A 20,947-nucleotide genomic window follows, 5' to 3' on the forward strand; every position below is an offset into this window, starting at 1 on the left:
CATAGAAGAAGAAAAAAAACACAATATATAAACCCTAAGGCCTAACTTATCGACTAATAGTTGATTGGTTTTGTAATAAAATGTACAGTTTTATAGTAGTATAAGGTTTTGTCACTTTCACAATTATCTGGCCCAAATATATACATTTGTTGACTGATTCAAAAAAAGAACTATTCAAGTGGAGTTTAGTAGGTGTTTTCGTATTCATTTCTATTGATGAAAGATGTTGTGATCACTTTTCCACAAAGTCATTGCTTTAGGACAATATCTTACTAATGTAGAGGTTATTTTACCTGAAATTTCCTTGATTCCCTTATCCTATTCTATGTTGTATGGACTTATCCTAAACTTATCATTTTTAAAGTTATCATAAGTTCTTGAATCTAAATTAATGAAGATTAGCGGGAGAGAATAGAGCATTGAAATAATATGAATTTATTATAAGCAATAAACCTTTCTCAAAAAAAAAAAAAAAAAAAAAAAAAAAAAAAAAAAAAAAAAAAAAAAAAAATTGCTCCCTACACTATCTTAACTAACCAACTCTATATCTATCTTATCTAACTTAGCTAAACTTAGAAGGTTAAACTAACTGATTCAGAGCATAAGCATGCTTGTAAGGTACAAAAAAGCTCCTCATAAAGAAAAAAGAAACTAGTTTAAGGGTCTGTTCACTTCAGCTTAATTTCAGTTCAGCTTCTAATTTCCTTCTCCCATAAAATATTCATTTCAACTCTATTCAGTTCAGCTCCAATCAGTTCAGTTCAACTCGGTTCAGTAAATAGGAACAAGCCCTAAGTCGATACAAACTCTTGCAGTTGCATTTTCATGGAATTTTGGGCTTCAAATCCAGTTCCGCTCCCTAAATTGCATAATGTCCATGCACTTTACTAAGGCTCTTTTGGTTCATTTAATTTTATCTAAATTATTTTGTTTTAACTTATTTTTATATTAGCTTAATTTTATTTTGTCTAAACATATTTTATTTGTATTTCTCGAACTTATTTTGTTTTTATTATTTTTTGAACTTATTTGTAATTGTAAATGTAGATAGTAGAGCCCAAACTTACGACCTCAAAGTTATAAAGTGAGTTCTCTACCAAGCTTGTTTGTTATGTAAAATTTAAGGATGCTTATTAAAGAATGAAATACATATGATATCTACATTGTCCTGCACTGAAGAAGCAAGCTCGCTGATATTAAACTATGAGAACTTTCAATTACAACTACAATTAACTGCACACAAATTTCTCCTGCAAATCCAACGAGTCAATATTCATGAACTAGAGATTTGCAACTAAATACATAAGCCTTGAGCAACCATGCAAAAGAGAATAAATCAGACAGCAACCTTCACACCAGAAAAGACAGACCATTCACATGTGCAGCTCTAGAGAGTGGCTCGCTAGTTGCAACAAGACACAAAAATAGAGCTCGATATAATTATATACACTCATTCAAGATTTCCCTTCTTCTACCTTCAATGATCCAAAATTAACATTCACCAATTGTGCAGCTGCTCTGGCTGCAGCTGAAGCACGATCTGCTGAGGTAATGGCTACTCTGGCTTTCTCTAAGATGTCAGAAGAATTTAATCCTGTATCCTTATTACTGTCACTAACAGAACTTTCCCCTGTGCTATTTTGGTTTGATGCTTTTGTCCCGTTGGAGTTCAAAACAACCCGGTTGCCATTATGACTAGACGTTTGGGGAGCTCGTATACTTGGTTTGACAGTTGAAACTGGAGACGTAACAGGCTGTGCTTCATTAGAAGGCGAAGAATTACGATGCAGCGTCTTGACAGGAGGTGCAGAAAGTGAAGGATCTACAGGTATTGTCCTCCGACCATCCTGTGTAGTAAGATAGAAATTAAAAATCATAACAGAAAGTTTACTTAAAGAGGTAATGAGTGCGTTCAACTTTGGACAACCGATAGAAAATAAGTGTGCAAGATAATACAGGACAAAAAGATTGTCATATAGTACTTATTAAGTTATTAGTGTTCACACAACTAACATATCATGTTGGTTGCTGGTTCAGTGATTACAAGTGCATCGACAAAGGAGAGAACTTGACAATCAACTTGCTCCTTTTTTTGTCAACCCACCACCACCCCACCTCCCCCCCCCCCCCCCCCCCCCAAACCCCCCAAAAAAAACAATTTTATTTGGGGAAGTGGGGAAGAGGGTGGCCGACAAACAGAAGAAAAGGGTCAGAGGGCAAAGGATACTCCACCTACAGGTGATGCTGCTCTAATCACCAACTCACCTCCCTAAGCGCCTCATTAATAAATGTTACTTGTAAGAAAGTATCAGATCATAAAAGAGACCATACTTTTTCCTTTACAGTAAGAGAAGCATATAATTGATGGATGGGTCTTTCATAGCACCATCAAGGCATCAATGCTTCTGTACCATCAATATGACAATATCCACAAATTCAAAACAGTTGACAAGAAAAATAATACAGGAGGCTGTTCTTTTTCTTGTTTGCATTGACAATGGCCAAAACAAGTTCATTGCCTAAAAAAACTCAGAGAGTATATTTCAAAAGAGCTGAATGCTATAAGGAGAAGATGAAATATTCGAGTCATTCCATAATAACTTGATTTCCTTGCCTTTTAAGGTTCAGTATTGTTGATTCTTACAACAAACTGAACCAAGTAACCGAAGCAATAAAGAGCTCATGGATTTGACTCTCTTCTCTCAAGGTCTCATCACCTTCATGCTCTGAAGCACCTTAGGGGGGAATAAGGTTTCTTTGGGAGTTTGATGATGGCAAGAAGGGAGCATTTCTCCAGAAGATGAAGTAAGAATGGAAGTAAATGGAGCTTTCTTAAACCATGTTTGTGTTTGTATATTTTAAAGGAGGTCCTAGATGAAGAATAAGATGCAGGTCATAAGCACCCCGACTACTGGTTATAAAGCTTGATTTTGTTTTGTATTGAAACAGATAGATTAATTGTGTAACGGCAGAAGAGTAGAAGATCAATCTTTAAACATGCAGCCGCACTTCAGAGCTAGAAGAATAACAGACAACAATAGCCAACATTAGCCTGTTAGGAACTGCTGTACGCCTGTACAAGTGGTTTAGTTTCCGGGTTGCAACAAGTTCCGGAGCACCCTATATAAAAGTATCACTTGAACCAAAATCTTTCATCAATTTAAGCCCAATTTTTAAAACTAGTAAATAAAAATAATGGTCATACAAAAAAAGTATTAAATTTGCTAAAATTTGCTAAACAACTATATTTGGTTTGTAGCATTTGCAAGTTGTAAGAGTTGTAAATTTATGACCCTCCAATTTTTTTGAAATAATTTTGCAAAAAAGTACGAAAAATACTAATAGATAGGGTACCATAAATCGGAAACCGAAACGTTCTCATTTTCTAGGTACCTGGTTCAACAACATCCGGTTCCTGTTCTCATTTTGTGGAACCTATTGCAACAAGTTTCGATTCCGATTCCAGAAATTGTAGCAGGGTATCCTGCTATGCTCACCCCTAGTCAATAAGAGAGCAGGAACTAATTATTAGTGCTCTTGCAACTGATTCTTATGGGCATAATGATGGGGAAAACGCAAAAGTTCATTATGTAAGGTCATCAGAGGGAAGATGGAGATTGAATTAATGATCATTGAGTTTCAAGGATGTGGCTCTTGTAGAATGAAAGAATATGCAGTGTTGGTGGTCATAAGCAAAGAGCAATTCTATCATGGCAAACCAATGATACAAGGAACGAAATTCGATACGAAACGCGGGACGGAAACGGAAACGGGAAACGCTACATTGAGTGAATCGGGAACGTTGGGTGTAGCTTAATATATATATATATATATATCTATAAATAATAATCTAAAAAAAAAAAACTAAAAATTAATTTGAACTTAAAACATTGATTTTCATTTCATCCAAAAAACATTCATATTTCATATGCATCAAGCCATCAAACATGAGTACATGATCAAAAGTTCAAAACTTAAAACAAATAACAAACCCAAGCAAAAAAGGTTCAATAACTTCCTATTACAATAAACAATCCAACACATATCATCAAAGCAAAATCAGCCCCAAACTTTAGAAGTTATCAATCTGCATATCGCTGCCTTTTACAAGCAAATGTCACTGGTGTGTTATTAGGTTGTTCATCTAAGTCTTCTCTCCACCTCATTTCCTCAAGTCCAAGTGTTGAACTTTCTAGAATTGAAGTCTCTGGATTAATGTCCCATTTTCTATAAGGACCTTCTTTGTAGTAGCTTGTAAAACGAGAAATTAGCCTTATATTACAGTGAATAAAAACCAACTTGTCAGCTCTAACAGAATTTAGTCGGTTTCGTTTGGCATTGTGAATAAATGAGTATGTGCTCCACACCCTCTCTGCAGAAGAACTACTAATGGGCTGTGACAAAACTTTAATGGCAATTTCAGCTAATTCGGGTGCCTCTGATCCATAAGTGGACCACCAAGAAATAGGAGACATTGTTACAACCAGTGATACAGGGAACGCGGGACGTTGAGGCGAATCGCGATCTGAGTCGTTCGTACCGAATCGCGGAACGAACGCGACCCAAATCGCTAGGGTTCGCGACTCAGTTCGTAGTCGAAGCGTTCCCCTTTTCTTCTTCAGCAAGGTCGAATTTCTGAGTCAATAGCGGCAAAAATTGAAGGTTTACAGTGTTTGATAATGGCGAGTTCGCGAGGTTGAAGATGATACAACTGTTGAAGATGATAAAGTGAAAAAGAAAAAGTTGAGGGGGCATTACGCATGAGACAAAACTTCTTTTTGAACTTCTTACTATATTGGGGCCCTCAATACAGGAAATAGGAATATATATTCATATAAAGTTATTATTTACACCTTTTTTTTTAGTTTACTAAGTATTTTACTATGTCATTTTTTTTGTGCTAAACTTTACTAATGTCATTAGTCTCTAAGTCTCCTAATTACACTAGCTTATTGGGAACTTGAAGTCTTGAAAACTGAAAAGGACAACTTGCAAGTGATTAAATTTTTAACTATTTTTACGGGACTTTGGCAGCAAAGATGCTAAGTTTATATGAGATTATGAGTTACCAAGTGATTAGTCTAACAAATAATATAATAATTACAAAATATAATTATATAAACTACGAATAATGGATAAAAAATAATACTAATTTAATTTAATGATTACATATACATAGCAATTTGAACAAATGATCAAAAATAATATGATCGTATTATAGAGGGCTAAGAGACAAGAATTCCACTTAACCCCGACTATGATTGACCGGTCAAAAAAAATTTCATAATATAACACGTAAATTAGAGTGTACATACTATGATTGCGTTTACGTTTAATGACCATAATTTGAATAATAACAGGATCATGCTATAGATCGATCAAAAAGAATTAGATCGTATATACTATGATACATTTTATAAATTGTACGTAATACGATCATGGTACGAATGATCAATCAAAAAGGGATTGGATGATATATACGTTATATCATAATATGACTAATTGATCAACTTAACTAGGATATGATCCTACACTATGTTACCTTATATAATTGTACGTAATAGGATATCATGGTAAGAATGATCGATTAAAAAGGATTAGATAAATTGGATCACATATAGGTTATATCATACTATGACTAATTGATCAACTAGGATATGATCCTACACTATGTTACCTTATATAATTGTACGTAATAGGATATCATGGTAAGAATGATCGATTAAAAAGGATTAGATAAATTGGATCACATATAGGTTATATCATACTATGACTAATTGATCAACTAGGATATGATCCTACACTATGTTACCTTATATAATTGTACGTAATAGGATATCATGGTAAGAATGATCGATTAAAAAGGATTAGATAAATTGGATCACATATAGGTTATATCATACTATGACTAATTGATCAACTAGGATATGATCCTACACTATGATACCTTATATAGTTGTACGTAATAGGATCATGGTAAGAATGATCGATCAAAAAGGATTAGATAAATTGGATCACATATACATTATATCATACTATGACTAATTGATCAACTAGGATATGATCCTACACTATGATACCTTATATAGTTGTACGTAATAGGATCATGGTAAGAATGATCGATAAAAAGCAATAGATAAATTGGATCACATATACGTTATATCATACTATGACTAATTGATCAACTAGGATATGATCCTACACTATGATACCTTATATAGTTGTACGTAATAGGATCATGGTAAGAATGATCGATAAAAAGCAATAGATAAATTGGATCACATATACGTTATATCATACTATGACTAATTGATCAACTAGGATATGATCCTACACTATGATACCTTATATAGTTGTACGTAATAGGATCATGGTAAGAATGATCGATAAAAAAGGATTAGATAAATTTGATTACATATACGTTATATCATACTATGACTAATTGATCAACTAGGATATGATCCTACACTATGATACCTTATATAGTTGTACTTGTGGTAAGAATGATCGATCAAAAAGGATTAGATAAATTGGATCACATATAGGTTATATCATACTATGACTAATCGATCAACTAGGATATGATCCTACACTATGATACCTTATATTATTGTACGTAATAAGATCATGGTAAGAATAATCGATAAAATAAGGATTATATTATATACATTATATATTATACGTAATTGGTTTGCTCGTTCCAATTTGCGGTTTGATTATAATTTATACGATCATACATAATATGTACCGGAGATAGTAGATCGATTGCAAACATGATCATACGACACATAAATTGGATTGTCCATTTTTTGATAAAAATATCAAAAAATGTGAATGATACACGTCATACACCTATAATACTAGTGGGAAAAAACAAAAAGGAAATAAGAAGAAATAGGAAGAGTCATATTCAATTAATGAATTCATTCTGATCTTCTTTCCCAAAGGCCAAAGCATTCTTTTCATTTATTGTAGAGCTTGAAGTTCAAACGACATCCAAACTCCATCTTCCCAAATTCTCCAATTCTATAAATTCAATGTCTATTTTAGTATACAAAACACATCTCCATTCCTACGGTTCCAACCAATCATTATTATCAAAAAAAATTAGGTACAAAAAATGGCATTTGGCAAAAATAGATCCAAACAAAGAGTTTCCATTGAAACTTCACAAAGAAATCAACCACCAAATCAACCTTCACCTGAAGAGTACAATGATTTGGAAACTGAAATTCCTCAAAGGGAAGAGGTGTTAGATACAGAAGATCAACCAAATCAGCGAGTTTCTTCCGAGATTCAACAAAAACCTCTATTAGCTGAAATTACACCAATTCAGGGAGAGAAAGGGAAAAATGCTGGAGGAACGAAAAGGTGGTCTTGCAACCATTGCAAGAAAACATACAGCAGCTCATACACAAGAGTACATCAACATTTTTTTGGTGCTCAAGTTGGGAAAAAACCAGAGATTGGTCGATGTACTGTGATGCTATCAAATAGAGTACTACTTCAAAGCATAAGAAAGAAACTTGAGGAGGCTGAGTTGACAGGTATCTCCCCATCATTATCTAAATCTATTATAAAAAATAAAGTTCCGGGAACTAATAAAACTCCCATAGAAGATGCGTTTGGTATGGTTGAACGTAATGAGGTTGACAAAGCAATAGTTCGTTTTCTTTGTGCTAATGGAATTCCATTCAATGTACTAAGAAGTCCAGAATTTTCTTATATGACAAAAGCCTTGACTCATGCTCCCAAGGACTACAAGCCTCTATCGCCTGATAGAGCTAGAACATCCTTACTTGATGAAGTCAAGCGGGATGTGGAGAAGGAATTAGCTCCAGTTAAAGACACTTGGGCTACACAAGGAACTTCAATCGTTTCAGATGGATGGACAAATGTGAAGCGTGAACCACTTATTAACGTGGTTGCATCCAATAGTCGTGGTTCTATGTTTCTATACGCGGACGACTTCACGGGGGTGGAAAAAACAGGAAAGGCCATAGCTGACTATCTACTTACTGCAATTGAAGAAGTTGGGACGTCAAATGTCTTGCAAGTTATCACTGACAATGCAGCCAATTGCAAAGCTGCTGGAAAAGAAATCGAGAAGGTACATAAGCACATTTTTTGGTCCCCTTGTGTGGTGCATACACTCAATCTTATTTTTAAAGACATTGCTACTGCTTTTCCATGGGTTGGTGAAACTTATGTTAAAGGGAAAAATATTGTGAAGTATTTTTTAAATCATACTCATGCTCATGCCATTTTTAAATCACAATCTGGACTGGAATTACTGAAAGTAGCAAAAACTAGGTTTGCTTCTCATTATTTGTTGTTGAAAAGACTATCACAATGTAGAGAATCATTAGCAACTACTATAGTCATGCGGGCTTGGAAAGATTGGATTACTTCGGGGGATGAAAAAACAAGAGAGTTAGGGAAAGAAGTTGCTGCCACTATTAGTAATGAAGGTTTTTGGGAGGAAGTTGATAATATTTTGGCAATCACAAAGCCAATTTATTTGATGATTAAATTTGCTGATGGTGAAGGGCAAAAGATGGGTGAGGTTTATGAAAAGATGGATTGTATGATTGGGAAGATAGGAGATGTAATGAAAGAAAACAAGCATAAAGATGACGGTGACAAAATGAGTGAGATCTTGTTATCAAGATGGGAAAAAATGAACATTCCCATGCATTGCTTAGGATTTGCACTAAACCCTTTTTTTTATGATGCAAAGTACTTGGAAACTCCGGCTCCGGGAGGGGAGGCTAGGAGAGCACCAAATTTTGACAGAGAAGTTGTTAATGGTGTTTTAAAGGCATTTGATAAAATAGGGGAGAGTGCAGAAGAAAAAAGACTACTCCGTGAACAGTTGGCTAAATTCCAAGCTAAGGAAGGTATTTTTGGGTCACTTGCTACCAAAATTGATGCTGTATGTTTTAACCAATGATTGCAAGACCACCTTTTCGTTCCTCCAGCATTTTTCCCTTTCTCTCCCTGAATTGGTGTAATTTCAGCTAATAGAGGTTTTTGTTGAATCTCGGAAGAAACTCGTTGATTTAGTTGATCTTCTGTATCTAACACCTCTTCCCTTTGAGGAATTTCAGTTTCCAAATCATTGTACTCTTCAGGTGAAGGTTGATTTGGTGGTTGATTTCTTTGTGAAGTTTCAATGGAAACTCTTTGTTTGGATCTATTTTTGCCAAATGCCATTTTTTGTACCTAATTTTTTTTGATAATAATGATTGGTTGGAACCGTAGGAATGGAGATGTGTTTTGTATACTAAAATAGACATTGAATTTATAGAATTGGAGAATTTGGGAAGATGGAGTTTGGATGTCGTTTGAACTTCAAGCTCTACAATAAATGAAAAGAATGCTTTGGCCTTTGGGAAAGAAGATCAGAATGAATTCATTAATTGAATATGACTCTTCCTATTTCTTCTTATTTCCTTTTTGTTTTTTCCCACTAGTATTATAGGTGTATGACGTGTATCATTCACATTTTTTGATATTTTTATCAAAAAATGGACAATCCAATTTATGTGTCGTATGATCATGTTTGCAATCGATCTACTGTCTCCGGTACATATTATGTATGATCGTATAAATTATAATCAAACCGCAAATTGGAACGAGCAAACCAATTACGTATAATATATAATGTATATAATCTAATCCTTATTTTATCGATTATTCTTACCATGATCTTATTACGTACAATAATATAAGGTATCATAGTGTAGGATCATATCCTAGTTGATCGATTAGTCATAGTATGATATAACCTATATGTGATCCAATTTATCTAATCTTTTTTTATCGATCATTCTTACCACACGTACAACTATATAAGGTATCATAGTGTAGGATCATATCCTAGTTGATCAATTAGTCATAGTATGATATAACGTATATGTGATCCAATTTATCTATTGCTTTTTATCGATCATTCTTACCATGATCCTATTACGTACAACTATATAAGGTATCATAGTGTAGGATCATATCCTAGTTGATCAATTAGTCATAGTATGATATAACGTATATGTGATCCAATTTATCTATTGCTTTTTATCGATCATTCTTACCATGATCCTATTACGTACAACTATATAAGGTATCATAGTGTAGGATCATATCCTAGTTGATCAATTAGTCATAGTATGATATAATGTATATGTGATCCAATTTATCTAATCCTTTTTGATCGATCATTCTTACCATGATCCTATTACGTACAACTATATAAGGTATCATAGTGTAGGATCATATCCTAGTTGATCAATTAGTCATAGTATGATATAACCTATATGTGATCCAATTTATCTAATCCTTTTTAATCGATCATTCTTACCATGATATCCTATTACGTACAATTATATAAGGTAACATAGTGTAGGATCATATCCTAGTTGATCAATTAGTCATAGTATGATATAACCTATATGTGATCCAATTTATCTAATCCTTTTTAATCGATCATTCTTACCATGATATCCTATTACGTACAATTATATAAGGTAACATAGTGTAGGATCATATCCTAGTTAAGTTGATCAATTAGTCATATTATGATATAACGTATATATCATCCAATCCCTTTTTGATTGATCATTCGTACCATGATCGTATTACGTACAATTTATAAAATGTATCATAGTATATACGATCTAATTCTTTTTGATCGATCTATAGCATGATCCTGTTATTATTCAAATTATGGTCATTAAACGTAAACGCAATCATAGTATGTACACTCTAATTTACGTGTTATATTATGAAATTTTTTTTGACCGGTCAATCATAGTCGGGGTTAAGTGGAATTCTTGTCTCTTAGCCCTCTATAATACGATCATATTATTTTTGATCATTTGTTCAAATTGCTATGTATATGTAATCATTAAATTAAATTAGTATTATTTTTTATCCATTATTCGTAGTTTATATAATTATATTTTGTAATTATTATATTATTTGTTAGACTAATCACTTGGTAACTCATAATCTCATATAAACTTAGCATCTTTGCTGCCAAAGTCCCGTAAAAATAGTTAAAAATTTAATCACTTGCAAGTTGTCCTTTTCAGTTTTCAAGACTTCAAGTTCCCAATAAGCTAGTGTAATTAGGAGACTTAGAGACTAATGACATTAGTAAAGTTTAGCACAAAAAAAATGACATAGTAAAATACTTAGTAAACTAAAAAAAAGGTGTAAATAATAACTTTATATGAATATATATTCCTATTTCCTATATTGAGGGCCCCAATATAGTAAGAAGTTCAAAAAGAAGTTTTGTCTTATGCGTAATGCCCCCTCAACTTTTTCTTTTTCACTTTATCATCTTCAACAGTTGTATCATCTTCAACCTCGCGAACTCGCCATTATCAAACACTGTAAACCTTCAATTTTTGCCGCTATTGACTCAGAAATTCGACCTTGCTGAAGAAGAAAAGGGGAACGCTTCGACTACGAACTGAGTCGCGAACCCTAGCGATTTGGGTCGCGTTCGTTCTGCGATTCGGTACGAACGACTCAGATCGCGATTCGCCTCAACGTCCCGCGTTCCCTGTATCAATGTGGCAAACACAAGAGATGATGAGGAATCACGAGCACCAGGGATCATCACAAGAAGCGATTATCATAGGGTTTATGTAAAGCTGCATTTGGTATGTCAAGTGACACATGTGTGGCACATGCAAGCGATGCAGCAAAATTATACAGGAGGAAGCATGTAAAAGTAAGATTTGGAGTGTGTAGACAAAAGAGAGACCTTGTGAAGATGGATTGTTTTGTGAAACATTGTACAAGGACAATCAAAAAAATTATAAAAGGTTTTACAAAATGTGAGAAAAGGAGAAAATTGTGAAAATGGTATTTGCCATCATTCTATTTTGAAAGCAGCAAATGTAGGAAACATTTGTGAATGAAACAATGCACATAATTGGTTTGGAAAAAGTGCCTAGAATAATCTGACCTTTGCCTCACACACCCACAATAATCCCGCATTTCGATTATTTTATAATAATCTGACCTTTAATGTCAATCAGATCAAAATGGTCCCAACCGTAACAAGTTACATGACACGTGACGGCCTATGATTGGTGAAAAAAAAAATAATAATAAATTTTTAAAAAAAGTTAAATTTTTTCAAAGAAAATAAAAATAAAAAATTAATATTTACAACACCACCCCACCAACAAGTTACCTCCCCGCGGCTCCGGCCATCAAGACCCCCAATCCCTGACGCCGCGACCGACCCCCCTCCTTTCCCCATGCCCCGATTTCGGCCCCCATCCCCTTCTCACACCTCAATTTTGGCCCATTTCCCCTTCCCACACCTTGATTTCTGTTGATATAGTGGCGACGGAACGGGTAGGAGGACCTGGGTTTGGTCATGTGGTTCTAGGCCTCGTCTGGGCCGATGGTAAGGGCGAGGAGGTGGCTGGGGTCTAGTATTAATTTTTAGTTATTTTTTTTGAGAAAAAAGTTAAAAATAGTTAATTATTGTTGATTACTAATCATCATTTCTTAAAACAAATTTAAAATTAAAACTTATTTTTTAACCAATCATGTGGTGACACCGTGACACGTGTAAATTAAACTTAATAAAAAAAAATTACATACTCAACCGGTTACAAGTCACTTGAGACCATCGAAAGCGGATTGGCCTTAAAAAAAACGAAAGGTGGGATTATTTTGGGCGGATGAGGCAAAGTTCAGATTATCCAAGGCAATTTTTCCAATTGGTTTTAGATTAGGGGTAAATATTTATTGTTCCTAATTTAGCATGTAATTAATTATATAAATGCCTTATGGTAAAATTTGCAATCAATTCATAAATTCACATTAATGGTTGGATATAATTTAAGAAAAATTTGTTTTCAAATATAATATATTTATTTCCTTCATAGTAATTGTACGTTTAATTCTAAATATTATATTATTTGTTAGGTATCAATACATATTATCTTGTAGAAGTCGCGTTTCTGTTGCGAGCTCTAATAATTTGTTTAGTGTTATCGCAGCGGAAATATGGCTTCTACTCGTACTAGATAATATGAAAACAATACCTCATAAATAATATATTTTGGGATAAAAAACAACCACTATGAAGGAAATAATAAATGTAAGAAAGTAAACTTTCTTAAACTAAACTTTTTATGACGTGAATAATGTTGGAGTAATTAACATTACAACCTAAGCATTATATATAATAACAAGAATGACTGAAACTATTTAACTAAACAAACAACGTAACATGTTTGCAAAATGTACTCGTTCCATTTTGATATCATACCCATTTTCCTCTCCTAGAAAATCTCTCTCAATTTTTAGAGAAACAAATTATATGGTTTATTATAGCCATATAGTCATATACTCCCAAAATTCTCCACCTCGTTTATAATAATTTGAAAAACATTCAAATTTTGGACGAACGAATTTTAGATATCAGTATCCGGTTGCACCATTTTGATAATGACTACGTACGTACCCTTGGCCTAAATCAAACCAATCGTAGTTCCAATTATTTTACTATGTTAATACCTAACATTAGACAATGTTAAGCAATTCCAAACAATGTTGGAACTTGCTTCCTGACACAACTTTTGTTAACATGTCTGCGAGTTCTCATTTGTATGCACTTTCACAAGAAAAATACTTCCTTTCTCTATGAAATTTCATACAAAATGATACCTTACATATATATGTTTGGTACAAGCATGATGAACCTAGTTCTTTGCCAAGTGAATAGCACTTTAGCTATCACAATTTAGATTCACACTATCTTGTTTCAACCCTAAATCATCTATAAGTCCCCACAATCACAACGCTTCCTTAACTCCTTCTGCCATAGCCATATACTCGGCTTTCTTCGTAAATAGAGCCACTATAGCCCGTAACATTGATCGTAACTAAGTAGAGTACCATTTATTTTAAACACATAACTAGTAGAAGATCTTCAATATAAATCACCAGCATAGTCCAAGTCAACAAAGCCACTTATTTAACATGTATCTCCGCTAAAGCATAAACATGTGTCAAACTGTCAATGGTACCTTTTATGTACTGTAAAATCCATTTCAATGCTTTCCAATGTGCTTTACCTAGGTTCGCCATGAACGTACTGATAACACTCACTGCTTGTGGCGGGACGTGTACACACCACAGCTTACATTAAACTACCAACACCAGCATAAGGTACATTATCCATGTATGCCTTATCTTTCTCTATAGTGGGAGATTGTTTACTAGAGAGCCTAAACTGTGATTTGATCTCTCTTCTAATCTCCATACCAAGTATTTTCTTTACAAAACCAAGTCTTTAGTTTTGAATTCATCACCAAGTTGACTTTTTAACCTATTTATCTCCACCTTGCTCTTAGAAGCAATAAGCATTTCGTCCACATACAATAAGAAATAAATATAATCACCCCCACACAGTTCGCGAATGTTTACACAATAATCGTACTAACTTCTAGAAAATCCTTATTTTAACATACAAGAATCAAATCACTTGTACCATTGTCAAGGAGATTGCTTCAATCCATAAAGTGATTTCCTCAAGCGACAAACCTGATTCTCTTTACCCTCAATCGTAAATCCCTCATGTTTATACATATAGATTCCCACATCCAAATCACCATTTAAGAAGGTTATCTTCACATCGAGTTATTCCACCAACTACCCAATTCCCCCCCTTATCCCACCAGCTCACCAGAGTCACCACCACCACACCACCAATTATTACCTGACCACCCTCCTATCCCACCAGCTCACCACCACCAACTATTCGAAACCCCACCAACACCTTCCTAACAACCCGAAACCAAATCAACCCTCCTCGAAACACCTCACAATCACGTAGAAAAATTCACCATCACAAATTCCACCCCCATCCACGAAAAAAAAAATACAACCCTGAAAAATAAACAAAAATCTATATCAGTGAAGAAAGAGAGAGGAGATTAGTGGTGGTTAAAGTGTGGTGGTGGTAAGAGAAGATTGGTGGTGGTCAGAGAAGATGAAGAAAGGGAGACGAAATCGTGATGAGAAGTAAAATAATGATTCAATCAATCAAAACCTTAATCCCATAAGTGGGGTCGATACATGAACCAAATTTGATTATTCAGTATATTCATCAACAAAAATCTTCCTCATCTATCCCTTGCGATCCAATGCTTCATCTTCATGCAAATCCATATACTTCATATCTTTCCTAATTACTTTCGACCATGTCATTTCGGTCTCTCTCCCTCATTTAACCCCTACATGGTCCCACTCTTCCACTCGTCGAACCGGTGCACCCTCGGGTCTACGTCTTACATGTTCAAACCAACACTAGCGATTTTCCCTTAGTTAATAATATAATAACTTGTAATTTAATGCATTAATTGAATTTGGGAAAGATTAAGTAAAGGTATGTCGGTAATTTCATTTAAAAAAATTTACTTAAAAAGGCTTGTAGCTTTCATATTTAGTATATGTTACAACTAAAAAGTAACACAAAGGTAGTAAGACAATATGCTTATTTCACAAAAGATGCATAATGCATTAGGTAGAAGGGAACAAAAACCCAAGGATATGAAGGAGGAGTATTAGGAAGAACAACATCTTCAAGAGTGTCCACAATCTTATGCCTTGAAGGGAAATTTCTTTCTTGTTTAACGAAGAAGCAACGGCTTCTATGTGGCAAAATTAGAGTCCAATTTCTTGACGAAAACTCAAATAAATCGAATCTAAATAAATTTCAAATTGTACACATGCAAGATGGAGGAAGGCATTGCAATTTGGAACATCACACCATATATGCCCAAATAGGAAATGCTTTATAACTTACAAAAGTTTAGATGGTGGCACTGTCTAATGGGAAATGATATGCTTATAAGACAATAGGATTATTAGGTACCATCTAAGGGAAGATACATGATGTAACAATAATAATGTTAAAGGATGTAAGAGACATTGCAAGAAAAATCATATTTATCAACTTATTAGAGAAAAATGGATGCAAAATAGTCTTAGCAAAAGGTGTTATAAAGATAGTGATGAAAAAGATTCATCATGGTAATCTTTATCCTCTTTTGGGGACACTATTACATGTGATTTAGCTGTTGGAATCGGTGGAAATAAAGACCAAACATAAAAGATATAGCACATGCACCTTTAGGCATATGCGAGAAAAGATTTTATCATTCCTTAGTGGTCATGGTTTGTTAAAGAACATGAAGAAGCCACGATATCACAGGGTGAAATCTTCTACAAGCACAAAAAAAGAGAAACATTAGTGTGTGTATTCGAATGTTGGGGTTAGGCAAAATTTGCTCCTAAGGGTAGTTCAAGGTATTTTGTTACTTTTGTTGACAATTATTATAGGTGTGCAAGGATTTATTTTCTTAAACATAAGACCAAGGTATTCAATTCTTTTAAGCAATAGAGAGCATGGTTGAGAGCACTACAAGTCAAAAGATAAAACTTGTACAATTTGATAATAGCACAAAATACACCTAGGGAGCTTTCAAATAATTTTGTGATAAGAAAGGCATTAGTGAGACAATGAACAATCAGAAACACATCTCAATAAAATTTAGTGGCAAAAAGACTGAATCATACATTACTTGAGAAGGCAAGGTGTGTGTGCTCTAATTGAATGGTGGGTATAGTCAATTGCTACAACTTGTATTATAGCGGATCAATCCCCACATTCTTATTTAGTCAATTCCCATATTCTTATTTAGATGGAGACACACCTTATTGATGTGGTCAAGGGAACATGCAGACGCACCTTAAAGCCTTTAGGTGCTAACTTATTATCATGTCAAGGATAGCAAGCTTGATAAAAGAGCCAAGAAAGCAATATTTATAGGGTATTAAAAAGGGTTCAAGGCTATTGTCACCTTTCTATTACAATTAGATCTGGTTTGATGCACTAATTAAGCAACAAACAGTAACTCACGTAGCCCTAAGGAGGGAGTTCCAAACAGAAACATCAGAAACAATAGCAAGTCCACTTTATCCAATGCCTAAGCCCAAGTCCCCTCTCAAAATACTAGATTTTCTCATAAAATTGCATCATTTAGGCATAGAGCCAATAGATGATAAGCAAGAAGTGCAATAAAGCTATAGTGCAGAAGAAACGACAAGAAAGGAAAGAAAACACACCAGGAGATCGTCATGTTTCTTCTGGAATTCTGCTTCAGTTTCTGAAGAGTCCCAGTTGACATTAAACTCTTTTGCAATTTCCTTCAGCAGCTTGAGTTTTAATTGTGCAGATGGAGCATTAACAGAAAGTTTCTCAATTATCTACAATGGAAAGGCCAAAAAAATCCAAAGATGAAACATAAGTTCTAGAACAGGAACATTGGAACATCTGCCACATAACTATCAAGAAAAACTGTATCGCAAAGACAAGAATTTCTCAACTGTACGGTTAACACTAGTATCAGGCCGAAGTTCAGAGACAGCTGAAATAAATTCCGTTCCATATTTTGAGGTTAACAAGTTTTTAACTTGCAGGAGGTCCGGCAAATCGGAGCACCTGGGAGCTGCAAAAATTATGCTTGCTATAGCCTCCTGCAACTCTGAAGGACATTGCCTACAACCCATATTTGCAATTATAAGTACTTCTAATACTCTTATAGGAAATAATTTATGCTACACAAATCTTTCTTTCTATAAATGAGATAAGTTAATGTAAGGATCAGAAGGACATAAAAAGAAAATGTAGAGTTTTCTCAATGATGCTCTTCCAGGAATAAAAGATACACACAGATCTTCATTGATGTAATGTTAGATACCTCAGAAAAGAGGAGAACAAGGAATCTTTCTCTAAAGAAATGCATTGAGACTGAGTGATTCAATTGATGATGAAGAAAGAAAATTCTTAATTCGAATTTCCACTTTAATGACACAAATAGGATTAATCAAATTCAATAATGACTGATTATCGACTAAATGAACAACCGAGAGCAATGTATTTACAATACTTAGTTGAAATTCATATATAGAAAGTATCTAATGAATTATGAGTTTGATAGATTTTGTTTAGAAGAAAGATGAGTACTCCTTCTCATTATTGGACAATCATTTATTAACAAACCTCGAATTTCTGGTTGGAACAACTCAGCCGGTGTTTTCCAATGTCCTAAGGGTGGGAATTTAACTTATTAAAGAAAGAACGACATAGGTAGCATGAGTGCTCTCCTATTTTTACTTCCCTAGAGTTGCCGATAGCACAAATGAGACAGCGACGTGTTAGGGGGTGAGCGACAAAAGTTAGAAAGAGAAGGTCACGGCAAAAATAGTTGTTTAGCATTATGATAGATCTTAACTGCAAGTACAGTGATGTATAGACAAGAATCCTTTGAGAACAGTCAAGAAACAATTGATAAGATAGAGCCTATTTTCGTTTGTTAATCCAAAAACTATCCATCGAGCACAAAAAATAAAAATAAATAAATAAAATAAATTGACTGGATAATTTAGGTGAATTACCTCTGACTTTCAAGAACGGGCACACGTGCAAGAACAAATTCACAGAACATTTCCAAAATCTCATATGCCTCCCATATGTTTTGTTCTCGTATAACATGCTCCACCTTAGGAAAGAAAGGATTTCATTGAGACTATTATATCTCAAATAGTTTGCATTAATCTAGGAAGAATAGGATACTACAAGCCAGGAGCAATTACCCGGATTCTGGCAATGGCCTCTTGGCCAGTCAGCAAAAACTGGGCTATCTCCTTGCGCATCTGCTTGAGTTGGGCATCTCTTCTATTTTGCAGCAATTTGATACGGGAGATTGCCAAATTTAAGCATGTTTTGCTACAACATAGATATCAGCATAGTCATTGATCAAACATTTATAAAACTAAAAAACACTCAGTTAAACAAAGTGCAATTATACAATTATAAAGTCTATTATATTGACAGGATGGCAGAAAATACTTCCACAAATCCAAACACTTCCATTTTTTAATGCATAGCACACCCCCATGTGCACGCAATTTAAGGAAGATATTGGAGGGGGTAAACGGACATATTATTTTAAAACCACACTAGACACTACCGATTAGAAAGGATCAGGTCATTAAGGTTTAAATTAGTTCAATTAATATGTCCATTTATCCTCTCGATTCTCTTCATTAAATAACGAGACCATGTGGTAAGTTGCAAGTGAAAAGAGGAAGGAAATATAAATGAAAGCAACGAAAGGAGAGAAAATTAGTAATCTTGATATCATAACTAAATTCTACTTAGATCACTTTAAAATAACATAATCTGGTTTTTTTTATCCTAGTGTCTTCCTTGCTCTATCCTTCACATAACTCATTATAGTAAAAGCATCTTAGAAACTTCTCCCAATGAATGGAAATAACTGTTCTCCTAATAGTGTGACCAGAATTTGAACCAGCAATTTGCTACTCAAAGTGATGGTGGAAACAAAAGTCACTTCAGAAATCACAGTCACCTTAACTGCACTTTCTCCTACTCCAATCAAGACACACAACATCTATATATTTTCAAAAGACATTGTTATCACATACCATCACATCATAGCAAAATATAGTCATTACAATTTCCATTCGCATAGAACCAATGTTTCTGAGGACCCTTATCTACGGTTTTTAAAGGGATAATGAAACGTCGCCTTGTGCTGGAAATATTCGTCCATCTATACCCAATTGAAAGGCAAATGCCCACATTTGTCAAGTGCAACTTCAGTGATCATACCAAAGACAGCTTTACGAGTCATTAATATCAAAAATGTCCTCCTAAAAACAGTATGTCCATTTTCATAATAATCATTTACTTCATCAAAATATGATTACATTATTAAACTGAAAATTACAAAACCGCGATCTTCCATGAATAAGTAATCCAATCTTCTAATTAGTAGCAACAGCAGTAACCACAGTACAGTTTAAGACAATTATACAGAAATCAAAGAATTCATACCCGCAATGAACCAATTCAAATATCAAATTTTGAAGTAAAACCCAAATCAATAAGAACTAATAAAAAATTATTATAAGATCAAAATTTTATAATCTACCAACAATTGAAATACAAAAGCATGATTTGGTGAATAAAAGAAGGGTGATTAATCAACTTACCACCTAGTGCCCAGAACACCCCGATTGAAGAGCTGATTCAAGACTGACATTGAATCGAAATCAGAAATAGTACAAGCCCTTTGGAAATTTAGGAAAGTTTTGATTTTTGTTAAATTTATCTCAAAATTTGTGCGTCGATCAGTTGAGTTTGATTGAAGAGGTGACTAGCAATAATCACCGATTCAATGCCGAGGGATTGGGCCGGAGTCGGAGTACCAACTCCTAATTAACAAAAGAATCTATACTTAGTATCACCTTTTTTAAGTTCCACGTGTCAATAATATGCGCCACATGTCATTATAAATATGACATGTCACTAACAAGTGTTAAGTTAAAAATCTTACCATCTTAGTCATTTATTAAATGTGTCTTCTTATCCAACAAAATTATAGTTAACTTACATAAGTTAATTTGTGTCTTATTATACTATTTGTTTCATTTATGTAATGATTGAGTTTGACAAATAAAAAATGTTTATACCAAGACTTAAACTCGAAACCAATAAGTCTTACTATCTAAACAGTCGAATTTAATTAGCAAATTAAACAAATACAAACTAGCAATGCGGGGAATCGCCCGGGCCACACACTACTTAAAGAGTAAAAGAAGGGTGTTTATTCCATTTTGGTTTAATTCAATCCAACCCACAATATAATAGAAATTTTGTATAGAATTACCTTAAAGATAGACTATTTTGGGAATATTAAGTCGTTTTCAAAAATATTGTTTAAAACTACTAGTAAAATCGTAAAAGTTTGTCTAAGACCATCTTTAATGGTGAGACTCAAATTTTAATATTTTAATATAAAATGAGTTATTTTTTACC

General features: G+C 34.0%; 1 protein-coding gene across 1 annotated transcript; it reads right to left on the bottom strand.

The window, feature by feature from the left end:
- Window positions 1-1,125: 1,125 nt before the first annotated feature.
- LOC145563714 (uncharacterized) lies at window positions 1,126-20,365 on the bottom strand. Its single transcript, XM_081624148.1, has 6 exons — window positions 20,122-20,365; window positions 18,697-18,829; window positions 18,499-18,602; window positions 17,428-17,599; window positions 17,167-17,307; window positions 1,126-1,847 (listed from the first exon to the last, which is right to left on the bottom strand). The coding sequence occupies exons 1-6, from the start codon at window positions 20,169-20,171 to the stop codon at window positions 1,455-1,457; spliced, it is 993 nt and encodes a 330-aa protein (XP_081480274.1). The 5' UTR covers window positions 20,172-20,365; the 3' UTR covers window positions 1,126-1,454.
- Between the last annotated feature and the right edge of the window lie 582 nt (window positions 20,366-20,947).

This window comes from Chenopodium album, chromosome 10, assembly GCF_948465745.1.
Source record: "Chenopodium album chromosome 10, dcCheAlbu1.1, whole genome shotgun sequence".
Taxonomy (NCBI): Eukaryota; Viridiplantae; Streptophyta; class Magnoliopsida; order Caryophyllales; family Amaranthaceae; genus Chenopodium; species Chenopodium album.

Bases quoted from the DNA above. Each gene is read 5' to 3' on its own strand.
- LOC145563714 (XM_081624148.1), bottom strand. From the start codon at position 20,171: ATGTCAGTCTTGAATCAGCTCTTCAATCGGGGTGTTCTGGGCACTAGG. The intron at 18,830-20,121 runs GTAAGTTGATTA...TCTATGTTGTAG, and splicing joins GGTGTTCTGGGCACTAGGTG to CAAAACATGCTTAAATTTGG. The intron at 1,848-17,166 runs GTGTGTTTTCTT...CTTACTACACAG, and splicing joins AGAAACATGACGATCTCCTG to GATGGTCGGAGGACAATACC.